The sequence below is a fragment of the Chiloscyllium plagiosum genome, unplaced genomic scaffold (assembly GCF_037043375.1).
Source record: "Chiloscyllium plagiosum isolate Xiang-an unplaced genomic scaffold, Cpla_swu_hap1 HiC_scaffold_19, whole genome shotgun sequence".
Lineage (NCBI taxonomy): Eukaryota > Metazoa > Chordata > Chondrichthyes > Orectolobiformes > Hemiscylliidae > Chiloscyllium > Chiloscyllium plagiosum.
In genome coordinates, this window is record NW_028270157.1 from 33,531,510 (window position 1) to 33,552,832 (window position 21,323).

At 38.9% G+C, this 21,323-nt stretch overlaps 1 protein-coding gene across 1 annotated transcript in view; it reads right to left on the minus strand.

The window, feature by feature from the left end:
• Positions 1-446: 446 nt before the first annotated feature.
• Positions 447-21,323, minus strand: part of LOC122559686 (F-actin-capping protein subunit alpha-2) — a 45,866-nt gene continuing 24,989 nt past the window's right edge. The window contains exons 5-10 of the mRNA XM_043709571.2: positions 20,949-21,155; positions 19,621-19,700; positions 5,427-5,505; positions 2,656-2,727; positions 1,969-2,031; positions 447-1,440 (exon numbers count right to left, since the gene is read on the minus strand). Of these exons, the coding sequence (XP_043565506.1) occupies positions 1,300-1,440; positions 1,969-2,031; positions 2,656-2,727; positions 5,427-5,505; positions 19,621-19,700; positions 20,949-21,155 (642 nt within the window). The 3' untranslated portion in view covers positions 447-1,299. The remainder of the gene's footprint in view (positions 1,441-1,968; positions 2,032-2,655; positions 2,728-5,426; positions 5,506-19,620; positions 19,701-20,948; positions 21,156-21,323) is intronic.

A 21,323-nucleotide genomic window follows, 5' to 3' on the forward strand; every position in this document is an offset into this window, starting at 1 on the left:
CTTATAGGATCCAACACATCAGTTGAGTTCTTTTGAGGTCTATCATTTCATGCGATACAATATTTCATCTGGTCCAAACACCAAACTCAATGATACAACCTCTCCTGTGGGGTTTCTGTTTGATGTCAAATTATTCATTTCAAATGGAGATCAGATATATTTAGTTTTTCGTATAACTTAAATTGTACTCCAAACCTTTGCACAACATTTAAATTTAAATAAAGTCTTCCGTTCTAGATATCTAAAATACTTAGATCAAATTGCAAACTTGAGAAGGGAGTACTTGTCACTAACAAATATCATATCCAAGCATTCCCTTAGAAATCGGAGCTAGATTAATCAAATGACAATTTCAGCTGTCATTTACAAATCATTTACATAAAAAGGAAGTAAATGCTGAAACATATATCACTGAATGGGAGAAATAAAACAGGCTGGCACACAAATTAATGAATACAGGTTTATATTACAATGTGTCTTGTTCTGGTACAGTTGTGTCTGCTTCATAAAAAATAACTCATGGGTAACTTTTAATACACAGCTCATTGAAGGAGGAGTTTATGTGGGCACAAAGCAGTAACTGTATTTTATGTATATTTTTGCAGGAAATAACTACATCTGAGACAGTGCCATGTCAGTAAAGCATAAACATTACTAACCACATTGAATTATTTACTCATTAACTCAGTATCTGCTGTCCCATACCATTTACCCCTGAACAGAATACTTCTTTATAGAGAAGAAAGGCAAGTTCAAAAATTAATGTGGAAGTGACTGCTACTTATGAAGGGATATATTTCAGATATAAATGATTAGTAACTGTCAACCGTTCATCTAATTAAAGATACTGGGAACAAACAGGCCCATCCTGATAAATTTAAAATTTGCTTGGATCCTCAGCAACTTAATTGTACTAAGCAGGAACCAAAAAAAACCTAAAAAGGCATGGTCTCACCATGGTACTGTAAACACAAGTATGGCAACTAAACATGATGGCTGCAACTGGTTGCTTCAGAAAGTGACAAGACAATAAAATGAAAATAATCACATTAATGAGTAAATCAAGGAGGCAAACTATTTTAACATTGTTAGAAAGGGAAATGCTGCATTGAAAGCCATGTGCTTTGTGCACAGTGAATCTATCATGAGCGCTAATGGTATTCAACTTAAAGTGTATTAAAAAAGGTTATGACGCAATTTCCCAAATTATTTATAAATGTAGTTCAACAATTTCACACTTGTGAGACCAGACCTTTTTAAAACAGACACGAAAATTATCCAGTCATGCAAAACTTCTTCTTAAAGATTTTGCATTTCTTTGCCAATCTTATAGCTCAGGATTTTGTTCCAATCAATCTTGGTGCGAGTGACTGGCAGCTGCCGACGCAAGGCTTTAAACGTAGTGTCTGACATGGTCTGATAGTTTTCATTGATAGCGGTCTGGAAAAGATAAACATTTAGATTGTGAAAAAGGAGAATGTAATTGAAATGAGCAAAAAAAAAATCAAATCTACAAGTTCCAAAAGGACAAAGACAAGTACAAAAAAAAAATCACTAATAAGCACCTCTCGAATTGACAAATTAACCTAAGATGTGCCATTTTTAGTAAGTATTGGCTATTTTATGTTTGCAGATGTTTTGTGAAAGTGATAGCAATGTACTAAACTGGTTAATATGGTCCTAGTTTGAAACCTGAAAATTGGGATAGACACTATGCATCACATAACAAAACAATTTGAAAATCTTTAAAGAAATAAAGACCTGGATATAAAAATACTACAAGGGGAATGCTCAGCCAAGCAAATCCCTGGATAACTGTATAAAGTTAGTTTCTCTGCTTCAACTGACAGAATAGCACTTATCTGAGATCATCATAACCATGAAATCAGAATTGCACAAGATGACAAAAATCTTGGAATACTAGAAATCAGTTTAAGTACTTGAGATAAGGAATTATTCATTTATTACCTGGTATTCATTTTCTACTGCTTCTACAAGTTTTGTAAATTCTTTTGCCATTTGGGCTTCATTCTGGAGAAGCAAGCAGAATAATCCAGATGAGAATGTAAAGAGAGTTCATATTCAAATAGGAGACTCATGACATTATATGCATACAAATAAAAAGTAAAAATAATTTACTTGAGGTTCATTAAAGTTTCAGCTACAGTTATAAAAACTCTCTAAATAGAGAAGGTGGGAGATACACCATCTAGGAGTACAATAAAGCAAAACAAACTTGGTGGTTTTGCTGAGTTAGCCTGAATATTACCCAAGTCCTCAAAGTAAGGAAAGGGAGGGAAGACTGGAGAGAAAAATGAATAACTTGCTCCAATTTATTTTGGCTAAAGAAAAATGTCTTACTGGAAAGTTAGCCATGGATAGGATCCATAGGTCCTAATGCCTTCAGTCATTTGGCAATGATCCACAAGGGCTCACAAAGGGGGAAAAAAAAACATTGACTGATGCCAGTGCTGTTCTCAAGCTGGGCATCAGCATTCAGTGCTTTCAAGAAAGGTACTAAGTGGGAAAACAAACAACAGGTTTGGTCAAAACAAAAATGTACAAATATCATTAATATCTAAAAGTTGGATACTTCAAGAGAATGTCATGGAGAAAATTGAAGTGTTTTCTTAGAATGTGAACAGTTTTACTTACAGTGACAGACAAAGTTTCCTGTACATCTTTATGGCTGACCAGTTGAACATTGCCATCTTCGTAATAATGAACCTAAGAAAGTACACTTGTGAAAAGGTTTGGATTTGCAATTCTTATTACATTTCTTCAAGTCTAGTTTTATCTTAAGTGATTTTATACTTAAAATTACTATACTCCAGCAATCCAAACACCAACTTAAAGATTTGCAGCCAACTGTTCATTACAAAAAAAAATACAATTACTTGTTTGAAAGTACTGTAACTACAGGTACAGAAATATTTTTATAATGCAGAATAGAGTATTGCTAAAAAACAATATTTTGTCAAAGCTTTTCATCTTGCACACATCAGGACTGTTTGAAAGAATATCAATTCATGGGGAAAATTAACCAGCACAAACAAAGGGAGTGCGCTGATTGGTTGGCAAATACAATGATTGGTACAGGTATGGGCATGGAAAATACATTAATGATTTATCTAACAAACTGTATACATTTTAAACCAGGCAAGATGACTGATTTCTTAGGGCATACCCTGACCACAACCTACAAGCAGATGTCACCCATGTTAGTGATTTGAAATTGGTGATGTGCCCTGTGTATTAATACATGTAGCATCCAGCTCTCACAATCCTAGGCTGCTTGTCAGCATTATTTTCCCCAACAGACACAGGATCATCCAGCGCACACAACCCAATTCCAAAACTACATCTAAAATGTTGGACATTTTTAAAAGTGAAAAATATCAACAGCTGATGATTCAGTAATTACATTAAGCTCAATTCAACTCAGAACAGAGTTTAAATCTTAAACTCATACAATCCCTTGCTGTGTTAAAATTACTGTAAAACACTTCTGCTCCTGACATGCAGAGTTCAGTTTGACGCCCTTGAAATGATACAAAATGGCTGAACCAGTGGGTCTCAAATAGTATTAGGGGGCTGATCACAAAGTTTAAGTGTTTTGTAGGGACAGGACAAGCACTGTTGCTCCACCTAGTTCCACATAAATCTACCACCTCAATACCATGATCTTTGCAGTAATCTCCCAATACAGGGAATGCTTTTATTTTTAAAGAAATGCCACTCTCAGAATGTGGCTTTCTCTGGCTAGACTAGCATTAATTGCCCAAAACAGCTGTTAAGATTCAACCACCAGGTGAGGATGACAGATTTCCTTCCCTAAAGAGCAGTAGTGAACAACTGGCAATAGTTTCATGGTCATCAGCAGACCCTTAATTCAAGATTCATTATTTTAATTTCAAATTCCACTACCTGCCATGGTAGGATTTCAATCCAAATGCACAGAATATTTATCAGAGTTTCTGAATTAATAGTCAAGTAATAATACCACTAGTCCACTAATCTACTAATTACTCCTAATCTACTCTTTGGGGAAAACCAGCTTGGTTTTGCAAAGGACTTGTTGGATTTCGAAAAGAGTAGGCAATATAGATAGACAATACTTGACTGAGCAGACAAATTAAAATAGGTAGAGCCTTTAGCACACATCAGCTGCAAAGATGGCACATTTAATCCACATGGATAACCAGTCTCAAGCAACAGATAGTTCAAAGGATGGATCTCAGAACTAGTTAAGTCCTGTAGCAATGAACAATGTTGGATTAGTATCTACTTAGAAAAGAGATATTAAATTAAGTTTCAGGTAATATGACATGATGAATAATGATCTGGACCTCAAGGATCATGGAAATGTCACTAAGGAAAATTAATCTAGAATACTGATGCATAATTAGAAATATAGGGCAAATATTACCTCAGTAAATAGTGTAGACAGTAAAGGTTCTGCAAAACCTTACTCGAAATGCTCATTTAACTTTAGTTATAGAACATTTGGCAGAGTTTATGAAGAAACAGATTATACAAGATGGTGAAGGGTTACAGAATAAGTATACATTTAATGGTAAGGTCCATGGGAGCATTGCTGAACAGAGTCCTTGGAGAGCGGGTTCATAGCTCCTTGAAAGCGGAGTTGCAGACAGATAGGATAGGGAGGGCGGCGTTTGGTATGCTTTCCTTTATCAGTCAGAGTATTGAGTACAGGAGTTGGGAGATGTTGTGGCTATACAGGATATTGGTTAGGTCACTGTTGGATTATTGCGTGCAACTCTAGTCTCCTTCCTATCGGAAAGATGTTGTGAAACTTGAAAGGGTTCAGAAAAGATTTACAAGGATTCAGAAAGATTTACAAGGATGTTGCTAGGGTTGGAGGATTTGAGCTATAGGGAGAGGCTGAACAGGCTGGGGCTGTTTTCCCTGAAGCGTCTGAGGCTAAGGGGAGACCTCAGAGGTTTACAAAATTATGAGGGGCATGAATAGGGTAAATAGACAAAGTCTTTTCCCTGAGTCCAGAACTAGAGGACATAGGTTTAGGGTGAGGGGAAAGATATAAAAGAGACCTACAGGGCAACCTTTTCACAGAGAGTGATACGTGTATGGAATGAGCTGCCAGAGGAAGTGGTGGAGGCTGGTACATTTGCAACATTTAAGAGGCATTTGGATGGGTATATGGATAGGAAGGGTTTGGAGGGATATAGGCCAGGTACTGGCAGGTGGGACTAGATTAGGTTGGAATATTTGATCAGCATACACAGGTTGGACCGAAGGGTCTGTTTCCATGCTGTACATCTCTATGACTAAGTAGTTTGTTTATTGCTACATTTCATAATGTTGAGAGAATCAAGACTACCTTTAAAAAATTCTTTGGCTGAAACGTCACAATTGTAAGAATCACAACCATAGTGATTACAAACCTGAATCTTCAAAATGCCTTCCACCTGAGTTGATGAAGAGGTGATAGTAAACTTCCACTCTGATCTCCAGCGTCCATTCCTACATTCAATTAACAAAAATGAAGGTGGCAATCAAATAATGTTACATACATGCAATTTATTACAAGTGTTATTTTTCTCTTGCTAATAAGTAGGTAGCTTGGATCCTATTTTGTCCTATAAAGTCACAATGATACAAACTGACACTTAGCTTAGTGAATAATGAATAATAAAATTCCAGGTAATTGCAAAAAATTAAAAGCCTTGTTCAGCTAATTTTTGACAAAAACTTGTCAAGAAATAAAATATATAGAAATTGTTGGGAATATATTACTTATATTTCGTTACCTAGGAGAAATTGGAACATTTTTAAACAAAATAGGAGTAGGCCATTTGGTCTTTTAAGCTTCAACCATCAGGACAATCTAGAGATTGAAAAGTTTATTCTTAAACCATGTAATTTCTTTGAAAGAAAGCCAACTCTATACCACGTGGTTTAGCTGCTGTTTACTGGAAATTAAACAGGACTTGAGAAAACAGCGAAGTAATGCTTGAGAAGAAGTGGGGATTATTGCTTAATTACTGGAAAACCTGGTCTGAAAGAACTAAGGACCTCTTTGCCAAATCTTTTCTAGACAAAATTGTTTTTACAGATCCAGGAGTTGTGTTAAAAAATACCACCAGCAGCTGTAGGGCTCCTGAAAGCCTCAGTAAAAAATTCTCAGTAGACATTTAGCAGGAACCTGATTGAGAATTGCTCTAGTCCATTAAGATTCAAATCCAAGCTGGTCAGAATCAGAATTTGACATCGATCATTAATGATTGCAGCCAAATTACTGAAGTCAACTGGGAACCCAATGGGTAGGAGAAATCAGATAATCTCGACAAACAAGTTTCTTTTTGGGAGTGTGCGTATTTGGGGATTAAGGTGATGTAGATTTAATTCTGTATTATTAGAGTTATTCACCAACATTTGTCATTTACTTGAATACATTTTGTTCATAACAATTTTTATTAGTTTTTTTTTAAAACCTGATACATGTTTTAATTCCGGATAGTAGCACAAAGGAGAAGCAATTGGTCATTTTTTAACTGAATCATATTTACACTAGCTTTACAACCAGGTGAAAAGTGTGAATCTGCTTCAATCTTTGCAACCTTCTTGATTAGCCACAATTTTTCTCTTCATTTTAGCACACAGCTCACTTCAATTAAAACATAAGTTAAATCATCGGAAACAATAAAGAAGCAAATTTGAAGAACAGCTAGAGAGTTGTACAAAATATAAAAGTATATGCAGTTAAAAGTCCTGGGGTGTCTGAGATGCTGTCCACAGTCTGAGACCATTTTCAGTTAGGGGTATTCTGGGTCAACAGCAACTGTGAATAGTGCTGATATCCTTGAGTTGAACTATTTGGATATTTCTCCAATTTGCTTTGTCACCAAGTTTCCAGCAACAATCTTCTCCAGTTCATCATCTCTACTCTTCCAAAAATAATTGCCTGAAATACAGCTGGTTTTTGAACCAAAATCTGATTTCCTGGTTTTCTAACTGGATAAGAGTTGGCAATGTCTTCCGCTGAAGCTTATCACAAAAGTAATAATGAAAACAGATGATCTAGGTTTGTTCATGTGCAAATGGTTCTTTTGATAGAGTTGCTAGTTTCAGTTCATTCTGGTTATTGATTATTGATAGTTTTGTGAAGCTCATCTCAACTTGTAGTCAAATGATTGTAGCCATTTTAAAGTTACGTTTTGTTTCTTGTAACTACTTTGGTATAACTGTCCCAATTGTAAAAATAAAGATAATTGAATGGTAGTCCACAAACACACCAACACTAAAACAGCAGCTAATGAACTTGAAAGACCCTATACAGACAAGCAAAACTAATGTCATTTACAAAATACCTTGCAACTGTAACACATTACATTGGAGAAAATAGCCACCAGGATATATGAATGTCAACTAGCCGCAAAAAGACATGACCCACTCTCACTAGTATCCTTACATAAAGATGAGGAAGGACAACACACCCATCCTATGACAAGCCAAACAGAGACGCACGGGAATTCAGAGAAGCATGGCATTCCAACCAGAATTCTATCAACACACACTAACTTGGATTCCATTTACCACTCCTGAGAAAAAGAATGGAAATGACATCACCAACTCAAGGAAACCCAAACAAAAAGAAAGTGGGGTACACCACCAGTGCATCATTTGCAGGCTCACTGAAGAGCTTACCTAATATGGTGCCGAAATGTCTGAAAACGAACCTTCCAGCTCCACGAGCAAACCTACACCCAGAACCTCAACCTAGGCCTCAAATCTTAAAACTCAGATAACTGGTCAAAAGTGACACCTCCTACCACAAGAAAGCAATGCAAACACTTTCTCTTGCTTACAGTAATTACAAAGTTGGCATGAAATATAAAAATTATGACAAACATCCTGCATTAACCAATTCAAACAGATTCAAAATCTGTTTACAGAAATACCTGCATCCTAAGCCGTGCTACCTTTCGAAGTTTTATCCTTGCTCAGTTTTACAAAGCAAGTACTAGATTCAAGTACTTTTCCAAATTTGATTTCCATTAGTATTTGGTAAACTGATGTTTGCCACCTGTTTTGGCTTGCAACCTGCCAGCTCACTGATTAAACTTTAAATCAATTCAACTGAACTGGTTGAAGTTTGAAACTTAGCTTGGTTCCTTTTATCTCCTAGTGAATGATTGCTTTTGTCTTCTGAGGTTTCTGCACATGCCCATATTCCTATCACTCCCTATTGGGAATGGGTATTTAATAATCTGTTTCATTTTCTGTGGAACACTAGGTGAAAGTTCAGTTTCTACTACACTCTCCTGTGGCTCTTCCAAATGGCTCATTTTAGCCTGGCCTAAAACCCTATGGACCTCTACTTCTAAATTTACCATAAAGGCATCTATTAACAAAATTTGGGGGTCCACAGTGCCATTTTTGTCATCCTTTTCCAGCTACTGACCAACTCCAGCCCTTTTGACTTCTGGCATGTATCTTAACCTTTTCTGACACTGTACTCCAGACCTCAGCCTCAATTAAGTGACCCATCCTTTGAGGTTGTAGGGTGTCCCAATGATTCTGTTCTGGACACTGCTTTTTCCAGTCTCTGAACAATATTTGACAGTCAGGTTTGCTACTGGCCAAGTTCTCCAATAAAATAACTAACCCTGGCACTGGAAAACAAATACCTTACAGTTACCCAGCACACAAATTCACTAAGCAACATTTAACCAGTGACACCTCTATACTATATAATCATGAGCCCTTTTACCAACACACAAATGAACTTATTTTCAGGTGGAAAAAAGTTTAACTTTCCCCACAAGATAGATCTGAGAGCATCCCAAAGTTTCAGAAAATGCCAATTTCTCTCGTTGTTTAAACTGTTGTTACCATCCTTTCGAATGCAAATTCATGACAGCTATTCTGGTCAACAATAAAGACCAGGCAGACACGAAACACTTCATGAAAACAAATGCCAGAGATCACAGTGGGTCATAACAGCACCCATGAAAAGAAAGCAAGCTAACGTGAAGTCTAAATTAACTTTGGTGCTGAACTGAAGTCACCGATGAAGAGACACCTAGACTCTAAACGCAAGCTTGCTCTCTCTCCATGGATGCTACCTGACCGGCTGTGATCTCCAACATTTGTTGTTTTCAGTATAGATTCCAGAATCTGCAGTAACTGATTACAACCAGACATTTAATGCTGCAAATAATCCTGAGGCCAGAGTCTGTGGGACACGAGAATTACATTATCTTTAATGTGGCACAGCTTTTTGTACCAGAGATGGATTCCCACCTGACTCCCATCCAGATTCAACTTTTAATGGTTGGGGACAGTTAGAGTCAGAGATGTACAGCATGGAAACAGATCCTTCGGTCCAACACATTCATGCTGACCAGACATCCAAACCCAATCTAGTCCCACCTGCCAGCACCCAGCCCATATCCCTCCAAATCCTTCCTATTCATATACCAATCCAAATGCCTCTTAAATGTTGCAATTGTACCAGCCTCCACCAATTCCTCTGGCAGCTCATCTCATACACCTTTCACCGTGTGTGGAAGAAGTTGCCCCTCAGGTCTCTTATATCTTTCCCCTCTCACCCTAAACCTATGCCTTCTAGTTATGGACTCCCTGACCCCAGGGAAAAGACTTTGCCTATTTACCCTATCCATGCCCCTCATACCTCTTATGCGCATATCCAAATCATTTATATAAATTACAGAACGTAGAGGGCCCAGCACCGATCCTTGTGGTACTCCACTGGTCACAGGACTCCAGACTGAAAAACAACCCTCCACCACAACCCTCTACCTTTGAGCCAGTTCTGTATCCAAACGGCTAGTTCTCCCTGTATTCAGTGAGATCTAACCTTGCTAATTAATTAGTCTCCCATGGAAAACCTTGTTGAATGCCTTACTGAAGTCCATATCGATCACATCTACCGCTCTGCCCTCATCGATCCTCTTTGTTACTTCCTCAAAAAAAAATCAAGTTTGACAGACATGATTTCCCACACACAAAGCCATGTTGACTATCTCTAATCAGTCCTTGCCTTTCCAAATACATTTGCATCCTGTACGTCAGGATTCCCTCCAACAACTTGCCCACCACCGACGTCAGGCTCACTGGTCTATTGCTCCCTGGCTTGTCCTTTCTTAAACAGTGGCACATTAGCCAACCTAGAGTCTTCCGGAACCTCACCTACGACTAACGATGATACAAATATCTCAGCAAGAGGTCCAGCAATCACTTCTCTAGCTTCCCACAGAGTTCTAGGGTACACCTGATCAGGTCCTGGGGATTTATCCACTTTTACCCGTTTCAAGACATCCAGCACATCCTCCTCTGTAATATGGGCAATTTGCTAGATGTCACCATCTATTTCCCTACACAGCCTATATCTTCCATATCCTTTACCACAGTAAATATCAACACAAAGTACTCATTTTAGTATTTCTCCCATACTCTGTGGCTCCAAACAAAGGCCGCCTTGCTGATCTTTGAGGGGCCCTATTCTCTCCCTAGTTAACCTTTTGTCCTTCATGTATTTGTAACATCTTTGGATTCTCCTTAATTCTATTTGCCAAAGCTATCTCATGTCCCCTTTTTGCCCTCCTGATTTCCCTCAAGTATACTCCTACTGCCTTTATACTCTAAGGATTCACTCGATCTATCCTGTCTATACCTTACATATGCTTCCTTCTTTTTCTGAACCAAACCCTCAATTTCTTTAGTCATCCAGAATATACTTTCTCTGGATTCTCATTATCTCAGTTCTGAAGGCTTCCCATTTTCTAGCCATCCCTTTTCCCACAACCATCTGCCCCCAATTAGCTTTTGAAAGTTCTTGCTAATACTGTCAAAATTGGCTTTTCTCCAATTTAGAACTTCAACTTTTAGATCTGGTCTATACTTTTCCATCACTATTTTAAATCTAATAGAATTATGGTCACTGGCCCCATAGTGCTCCCCAACTGACACTTCAGTCACCTGCCCTGCCATATTTCCCAAGAGGTCAAGTTTTGCACCTTCTCTAGCAGGTACATCCACATACTGAATCAGAAAATTGGCTTGTACACACTTAAATTCCTCGCCATCTAAACCTTTAACACTATGGTAGTCCCAGCCTATGTTTGAAAAGTTAAAATGCCCTACCATAGTTACCCTATTATTCTTACAGATAGCTAAGACCTCCTTACAAGTTTGTTTCTCTCAATTTCCCTCTATTCGGAAGTCTATAATACAATCCCAATAAGGTCATCATCCCTCTTATTTCTCAGTTTCACCCAAATGACTTCCTTGGATGCATTTCTGGGAATATCCTCCCTCAGCACAGCTGTAATGCTATCCCTAATCAAAACACACCATTCTGCTTTTTTGCTGCTGGCCAGAGAAATGTCTGTCTGCACCTTGGATTAGAGTATCCCCTAAATAATTGATCTCTTGTAACCCGACATACCCCTCGTTGCATTAGAGCCAGTCTCAATACCAGAAACTTGGCTGTTCATGCTACGTTCCCCTGAGAATCCATCACCCCCTACATTTTCCAAAACAGCATACCTGTTTGAAATGGGCATATCCACCAAAGACTATTTCAAGCTTTCCTTTTCTATTCAGCTGGTCTCAGGGGCATTTGGCTCTCCTTTATTGCTTTCCCTTTCCTCCAATTCTCCTCTCTATTCCCACCACATTTTACCTCTTTCTGGTACAGTTTCCTCATTTTTTCAGTTGAAATTCCAGTTCTAACCATAGGTGCTTTGACTTAATTGATCAGTTTTGGTATCCTGCATTTTCACCTCGAGATGTTTTGGCACCTGTTCATTGAAGTGTTCTCCTAACGTGCAGAAAGAATTCTACTGCTATGTGCCTTGCTACACCTTTAAGTTCTGCCAAGAATAGTATCTTTACATTTGTCTCACCCTGTTGAGCGAATGTTAACATCTTTAATAGCTTGGACTCAAATGAAAATTGCAGAAAGGTTTCTTAAAATAGTTTTTGAAGGAACAATTTGTTTTCCCCACTCCAATTGAGCTAACCCTCAAAAATAAAAGATGCCATGTCAAACACACTTATACTAGTACAAACTTAAAAAGTATAGGATCCTGTGTGAAAAGGAATATCAATTCCATATTCTTTTAATGTCCTCAGGGTGTCTGCGGTGCTTGGTTTTAACAGGAGACAACAGTCGACTAGGAATGTCTTAAGTCAGTGGCATTCATGTACATTTCATGTTTCTTTGGGTTCTGTGCACTTAGGTATTTATCTAATTTATCAGACTTGGTCCTTCCCAAGACCAAAGAAATAACAAAAAACTTTCTATGGTTCTAGCTACAAATTCATCTCTGCAAAAAGCAGCCGATACACAGTTGGTTTGCGTATTCTATGTTTGAGTTATTGATTTCCTAGTTGGAAAATTGCAGGTGACTCATTTCCCAGCATGAGAAAAATCAGAAGCGTAAATGAAAACAGAAGACACAGGTTTCTTCATGCTGACGAGTTTCTCTCTTTTGAGAAGTGTTAATTTCAGTTCAGATTGGTTCTTGTTTATTGACCGTTTCAAGAAGCTGATCTGAACCTGTGGTCGGGTGATTTAGGCTATTAAATTATTGAATCTTTTTGAAACCATTTCAGTAAATTAAAGTTACAGGCATTAAACTGAAAATCAACAACCCATATATTCAGTATGGTGACACTTTTAGAAAAGTCAAATTACATTCCAATCTCATTACAAATATTACAAACCTGATTAAATAAATCAAAAAGGTGTGGTTAATTGATCTAAGAACTTTATCTTTCACTTCCCATGATCTTGATTTTATACCCTCTAACTAGAAGTTTTTATTTTGTCTGCCACACAAAGCAAATTCTTAAATACTTATTCACTTTATAGGATGGAGACTTTGATCCAATGGATAAATTAGCTCTAAAGGCAGGGAAGATCCCAGTTTCAATTTATAACCGGTGGTAAGTTAGTCAATCTTTATTTGGAAGAAGGTATTCTGCTATAATTAATCAATCTCACTAACTCCTGGATCACTATTACCAAATTTAATTGCTGTCCAGTTGGAACTTGAGCACCTGCAAAATGATATTCCAGTGGGAAGTTTCCATTTTGAAACTGGGGGCAGGGATATATCAGATCAGAACAACTGAGCCGTGATGGCTCAAAATCTGATTTCCCACACAAGAATCCAAAACAATAATTAAATAGCTGTTTTTCAAATAGTGTATAACAGTATTTTGCTCAAATATCTCCCACGCCTATAAATAACTTGTGCAATTTTAATTTTATATATGAAACATACAAGCAAACAGACATTTCAAGATGTTTAGGTTTCACTCCAAATTTTTTTCAGTGTAATTCAAAGCATAATTTGAACAACATTTGATTTATTTCTGAATCAGTTGTCAACATTAAGCAGTTCAAGTCCACTAAAAAGTTAGATTAAAGCTGCTGTACACAGCAAACAATGTGACTTAATGCCCATTCAAATGAATGCAGATCTCATGGTGACTCTTCAGGAGAGCAGGGGTGTTCCTGCTGTATGCAGGTTAATATTTGTCCCTCAATTAACACCCTAAAAAGGCAGATTTACTTTGAGGGAGCTCAGTACAAATTGGCCATGTTTCTTCTGTTACAGCTACAGTTTAAAAAAAGCAGAACTTGGATATCTCAAAATTGTTAATGTTGCTAATTTTTGTTCATTTACGAGATGCAATAATCACTGGAAGAGGCCAGCAATTATGACTCATTCCTAAATGCCTTGAGGTGATGGGTGAGCCATGTTACGTCAGTGTAGTCCATCTGTTGCTCCAAGCGCTATGGGTGTGCCTGCAATTCCAGGATCTTGATCGAGTGATAAGAGGGACAGCAATATAACTCCAAATCAGGATGTTGTGCAACTTGAAGGGTAACTTGCATGCAGTGATGGTATTCCCAAGCAACTGCTGTATTTTTCCTTTTAAGTAGTAAAGGACGTGGGTTTGGAAGACATTCAAATGAGACTTGGCAAGTTGCTCTAGCGCATCTTGCAAATGGTACATTATGCAATAACTGAGGGGGTGAACACGTAAGACAGTAGGATGTTACTGATCAAAAACTGGCTTGCTTTTGGAATGGTGTTGAGCATTCAGTATCATTAGAGTTACACACATCCAGAAAAGACAAAATTATTCCAGCACATTCATGATTTGTGCCTAATCAATGGAAGACATGTATTGAGGTCCGGGAGACAAAAACGTTACTCACTACAGAATTCCAGTTCTGATCAGCTCTGTTTCTGCAGGTGTGTATATACAACTACATGAGTCAAATTTTTGTTTGATGGTAACCAAAATACATTACAGAATTCTCCAGCACAGGGGGGCCCTTTGGCCTATCGAGTCTGTCACGTCAATATGTTATCTATACGAGATCCAAATGTCTGCACTAGGTCCATAACCTTCAATGATAACAATTCAAGTGCTCTTCCAAGTACTTTTAAAAAGGCTGTCAAATTTCCACCTCAACTACCCAAGGGTTCTCAAATCCCCTCCAAACCTCCAGTTTTTCTCTTTCAAAATTATGCCACCTTGTTATTGACAGTTAGGAGGAAAAAAGCTGCTTCCTGTCCATGCCCATGAATCTTGTACACCTCTCACCCCTCAACCTTCTCTGCTCCAAAAAACCCAAAGCTTATCCAGCCTCTCTTCATTGTTGAAATGCTCCACCTTAGGCATCACCTTGGTGAATCCACACACCTTCTAGCACAAACACATCCTTCCTGTAGCAGTAACCAGAACTGTACGCAGAACCCCAGCTGCAGCCTAACCAAAGTTCTATACAGCTCCAACACGACCTTCCTGCTCTTATAATCTATGCCACGACTGAAAGGCAACCGCTCTACACAATCTGTCCTGCTACCTTCAGCAATCTGTGGACAAGCATCCCAAGAACCTTCTGTTCCTGAGCTTCCTAGTGTCTTGCCATTCATAGAATACTCCTTTGTTTTGTTCCTTCTTCCAAAGTGCAGCACCTCACATTTATCAGGGTTAAATTCCACCTGCCTCCGATCCTCCCACTTGACCGATCCATTATATCTTCCTAATACCAAACTTCCCTTATCTACAACCTGAGCTACAAATCTTAAAATGCTCTAAACATGTTCTTCCTCAACATAAACCAGCTGGCCATTCTTGGCATCATCCACAAATTTACTATCGCCCTCAAACTACACCCCTAACTCCCCCCAAACATTCTCATCCACTTCATTTATGAATGTCACATACAATAATGGACAAAGTACTGATCCCTGTAGAAGACCACAGCACACCCTCTGTACCTGTTACTAAGCCAATTCTGAATCCAACTTGCAAAGCTAACCTGGATTTCATAGGTTATCTTCTTTCAGTTTCTCACGTGGAACCGTGTCAAAGGCCTTGCTGAAACCCATATAACTACATCACATGCCCCACCCTCAAACATATGGTCACCTCCTTGAAAAATTCCAGTTGATTTTTTAAGGCATCAACTCCCCCTGAAATCCATACTGACTGTCACTGAACAAACATTGCCTCTCTAAAATGAGAATTAACTTTCTCCACGTTTTTCCTCCGATAGCTCCGATCTCTCTGTACCACTCTATTACTGCAAGTCAAACATCAGCAACAGTCCTCCAGTCCTCTGGCATCTCCTCCGCAGCCTGACAGGATTTGAAAAATTGCGTCAGGGCCCCTGTAATTTTCTCCATCTTCCACAGCAGCCTGGGATACAATTTCAGCTGGATCTAGGACCTGTACACTTTTAAAATCTGCCAAAATCTTTAATACCTCCTTGCTTCCTAGATCAATCTGCTCAAGTATTTGACAATCCATCTTTGAATTCTGCACTTGCACCCTCCTAAGCAAAATCAGATGCGAAGTACTCATTAAGCACTATCATATCACAGGTTACCACCCAAGCCCCTACGAGGCCCTGCTCCTTCTATAATTCTCTTCTCCTTGATACACAAAATATCTTGGAATTCTCCTTAAATCATACCCATCAGCATTTCCTCACAGCCCCTCTCTTTGCTCTAATTACTTTTAATGCACTTAGAGACAGATTTACAGCACAACAGACCCTTCAGTCCAACTTGTCCACACCAACCAGATATCTCAACCCATCTAGTCCCACCTACCAGCACCCGGCCTACATCTCTTCAAACCCTTCTTATTCATATACACATCCAAATGACTTTTAAATGTTGCAATTGTAGTAGCCTCTACCATATCCTTTGGCAGCTCATTCCATATACGTACCATCCTCTGCATAAAAAGGTTGCCCCTTAGGTCCCTTTTATATCTTTCCCCCCTCACCCTAAACCCATGCCCTCTAGTTCTGGACTCCCCCACCCCAGGGAAAAGACCTTGTCTATTTACCCTATCCATGCCCCTCAGCCTCCAATACTCCAGGGAAAACAAACCCAGCCTGAGTAACCTCTTAAATCTTTTCTGAACCCATTCAAGTTTCAAAACATTCTTCCAATAGGAAGACCAGAAATGCATGCAATTGTGCAACAGTGGCCTAACCAATGTCCTGTACAGCCACAACATGACCTCCCAATACCTGTACTCCATACTCTGACCAAAGGGAAACATACAAATCGCCTTCTTCACTATTCTATCTATCCTGCGACTCCACTTTCAATGAGCTAGGAACCTGCACTGCAAGGTCTTTGTTCAGCAACACTCCCTAGGACCTTAAGTCTACAAGTCCTGCTAAGGTTTGCTTTTCCTAAATGCAGCACCTCACACTTACCTAAATTAAATTCCATCTGCTACTCCTGCTGGCCCACCTGATCAAGGTCCCATTGTAATCGGAGGTAACCTTCTTCAGGCTCACTGCTCTCTAGTTTCCTGGCTTGTCCTTACCACCTTTCTTAAACAGTGGCACCACGTTAGCCAACCTCCAGTCTTCTAGCACCTTGCCTGTGACTATTGATGATACAAATATCTCAGCAAGAGGCCCAGCAATCACTTCCCTAGTCTCCCACAGTTTTCAGGTACACCTGATCTGGTCCTGGAGAGTTATCCACCTTTATGCGTTTCAAGACATCCAGCACTTCCTCCTGTGTAATAAGGATATTATTCAAGATGTCATCATATATTTCCCTACATTCTATATCTTCCATGTCCTTTTCCACAGTAAATACTGATGCAAAATACTCGTTTAATATCGCCCCATTCCCTGCAGCTCCACACAAAGGCCGTCTTGCTGACCTTCGAGGGGCCCTATTCGCTCCCTATTTACCCTTTTGTCCTTCATGTATTTGTAAAACCATTTGGATTCTTCTTAACTCTATCCAAAGCTATGTCCCCGTTTTGCCCTCTTGATTTCCCTCTTAAGTATACTCCTACTTCCTTTATACTCTAAGGATTCACTTGATCTATCCTGTCTATACCTTACATAGGCTTCCTTCTTTTTCTGAACCAAACCCTCAATTTCTTTAGTCATCTAGCATTCCCTTTCACCCTAACAGGAATATACACTCTCTGGACTCCTGTTATCTCATTTCTGAAGGTTTCCCATTTTCCAGTCACCCCTTTACCTGCGAACATCTGCCCCCCAATCATTTTTCAAAAGTTCTTACCTAATACCATCAAAATTGGCCTTTCTCCAATTCAGAACTTCAACTTTTAGATCTAGTCGATCCTTTTCCATTACTATTTTAAAACTAATAGTATCAAGTTATGGCAGCACTGGGGCAGCACAGTGGCTCAGTGGTTATCATTATTGCCTCACAGCACCAGGGACCCGGGTTCAATTCCAGCCTTGCGCAACTGTCTGTGTGGAGTTTGCACATTCTCCCCGTGTCTGGGTGGGTTTCCTCTGGATGCTTCGGTTTCCTCCGACAATCCAAGAGATGTGCAGGTTAGGTGAATTGGCCATGCTAAATTGCCAAAATTGGGGTAAATATAGGTCAAGGGAATGGCTCTGGGCGAGTTACTCTTCAAAAGGTTGGTGTGGACTTGTTGGGCCAAAACGGCCTGTTTCCATACTGTAGGGAACCAAATCTAAAGTTTTGCACCTTCTCTAAGATGTGCATCCACATACTGAATGAGAAAGTTTTATTGTACACACTTAAATTCCTCTCCATCTAAACCCTTAACACTACGGTAGTCCCAGTCTACGTTTGGAAAGTTAAAATCCCCTACTTTGACCACCCAATTAGTCTTACAGATAACAGATCTCCTTACAAGTTTTTTTCTCAATTTCCTTCTGACTATTAGGGGGTCTATAATACAATCCCAATAAGGTCTATATACAATCCCTTTCTTATTTCTCAGTTCCACCCAAATAACTTCTCTGGATGTATTCCTGGGATTATCCTCCCTCAGAATAGGCTGTAATACCATCCCTTATCAAAAAGGCCACTCCCCCATCTCTCTTGCCTCCCTTTCTATCCTTCCTGTAGGATTTGTATCTTGGAACATTAAGCTGCCAGTCCTGCCCATCCCTGAGCCATGCTTCCATAATTACTATGATATCCCAGTCCCATGTTCCTAACCATGCCCGGAGTTCATCTGCCTTCCCTGTTAGGCCCCTTGCATTGAAATAAATGCAGTTTAAATTTATCAGTCCTACCTTGTTCTCTGCTTTGTCCCCGCCTACCCTGACTGACTCACTCACTCACATTCTCAACTGTACCAGTTTCAGATTGATCTCCTTCCTCACTATCTGCCCAGGTCCCACCAACCCAACCGTACTCGTTTAAATCCTCCTGAGCAGCTCTAGCAAATCTCCCTGCCAGTATATTAGTCCACTTCCAATTTAGGTGCGATCCGTCTTTCTTACGCAGGTCGTTTCTACCCCAAAAGAGATTCCAATGGTCCAAAAATGTGAATCCTTCCCCCATACACCAGCTCCTCAGCCATGCATTCATCTTCTCCACCCTCCTATTCCTACCCTTACTAGCTCTTGTAAATTCCTCATTTAATGGATCAGTTGGAGAGACAGAGGCAAAGTGATAGGATTCGCAACCAAAGGCATTTATTGCAGATATAATCCTCAGTAAACCCCATATCCAACAAGAGCATGCAGCTCTTAAGGTCCTGCTTTGTAATATACTAACTAGTTCCCTGAACTCTTGATACAAAACCTTATCACTGCAGGGGGGGGGGGGGGATGCATCATCAGCAGTCTAATACATGGCCACAAAGACATCTTCTGTTCCCCTAACAAATGCCCTACCACTGTCACTCCTGCTGCTTTCTTCCTCTCCTCCTGTATAGCCAGGTTGCTTGACTGTGCTTGAGGTACTCTCCATATCTTCCAAATAGAAAACCAATTTGAAAGGTAGTGGAACACTGAAGACTCCTGCATATCTTTCTGGTTTCTCTGGTGGTCACCAATTCCCTTCTTTCCTCCAGTCCCTGCACTTGCAATATGACTACATCTCTAAACATGCAAGCCACAAACTTAGTAGGCCTTGTGGATGTTTCACAATATCTCTATTTGGCAGTCAGAAATCTGCAAAAGAACATATTGAAATTTCGAATTTCATGATCTCTTTCCAGGTATATAAAAAAGGTGAAATGGTAAAATGTGTGCATTGGAGTTAGACATGGTATAATCCCCGAGTAAATAAAGAAAATTCAACATACCAGAAATTTTTGGGTTGAAACTGATGGCTCTCAATGCATACTATGATGGTTTGATGTCCGTCAATGGTTTTCCCATATACCTGCAGGAAGATCATAAAACATCATCAACTTAGGATATTCTAAATAGAATGCGAATACGGAATGAAGCAAACATTTTACTAAAACTAGTTACTTTGAGACTCAAGATCAAATGCTGCATTCGAATATTCTGGAACAGCCAGTTCGTGGTAAAATTATAACTGGATGTGTGCCACGAAAATTAAGGATAAGTCAACCTGAAATAACAAGATTCACTCAAATTCAGTAGTGGCAATTCAGACTGAAAGGACTTCAATGTGCCAGACTTGTAAATAATTTGACAATGATATTTGCCCATAAAATCCATTGAGAATTCCACAACTCATAGCAAAACTACTTACAAATACAAATTGTCTACTTCCAGAACCAATACAAATGGAGCAAGACGACTTTGCTGCTACCCTCCACAGGCTGACAATCTTAAAAACACATTTGGTAGCAAAGTTATATACAAATGTGGCTAACCAATTGGTTAAAGGGTAGAGTAAGACTATCTGAAATAGGATCTTACCAGTATATTTGCTCTAGTGTCAGCCAGTAACAAACAAAAGACTAGTTGCCCAACGAGGGACTAGAAAACAAGCAGAATTTGAGCAATGAAAGCAATTTTTCTACTAAATGGGGAGGGAAAAAGAATAGATTCTCAATCATGCCTCTGGGGTAAAATCTGTGTTTACAACAGAAAACCAAATACAGGCCTAGAGCCATTATTTCAGTAGGTAAACTAATTTCTTTCTTGGAAGTCTGCCTTTCATACAAGCACTCTTAGTACAGTGCAAGAAAAAATCCAAACAATGCAGCACGATGTAGTTCGACTGTAAGAACTTGATATAATAATTGGCCATCTGATGGCAAAGGACCAAATGAATTATATAAAAGCATACAGAAAACAAATAAGCAGCTACATTTGAATACGAAGAAAATGGGATTACGTATTTGCAAAACTGCAATAAGGGCAACGAATTTCGAGATGAGATTATTAAAAAAAACCATATGCGGCAGGGTAGTAACAAAGGATATTACCCGAAAATGAAGTGCTGCATTAAATGCAACTAAAGGTGAAATAAACCACCTCAAGAACAAGCCTCATTGATATACGCAATGACAAAAACAGTTGAGATGGATACTAGCAAATGGATAACACACTGCAGAGAATCATATCAATTTGATGTTTCAAATGGAAAAGAAATACAAGAGGGAGCCCATGAATAGATATATTGCTCACTATTAATTCAAAAGGAATTACTTACAGTGCAGACACCATTTGCATAATGTTCTTTTACATATGCTCTCATAGCATTATCCACAGCACTTCTCCAAGATTCTAATGCATTGTCAACATCATGGGGTTTGGGATCACTTGCTTCTTTTCGTAAATGGTCAAATTTGAACGAGATCTTATTCCTGGGATCCAAAAATCTACCATTCCCAAGGTCACCATGTTCTGTTATTAAGACCTGTAATACATATTACCAAACAACGCAACTTGTTAAGAGGACAATAAATGGAACTTATTTTCCAAACATGTCAAATGAACTTTCATTATGAAAACAGATCACCAAGATCTTGTATTTTCAAAACTCAGTATTAACCAGTTATTCTAATCTACTTCAACACTAATTATC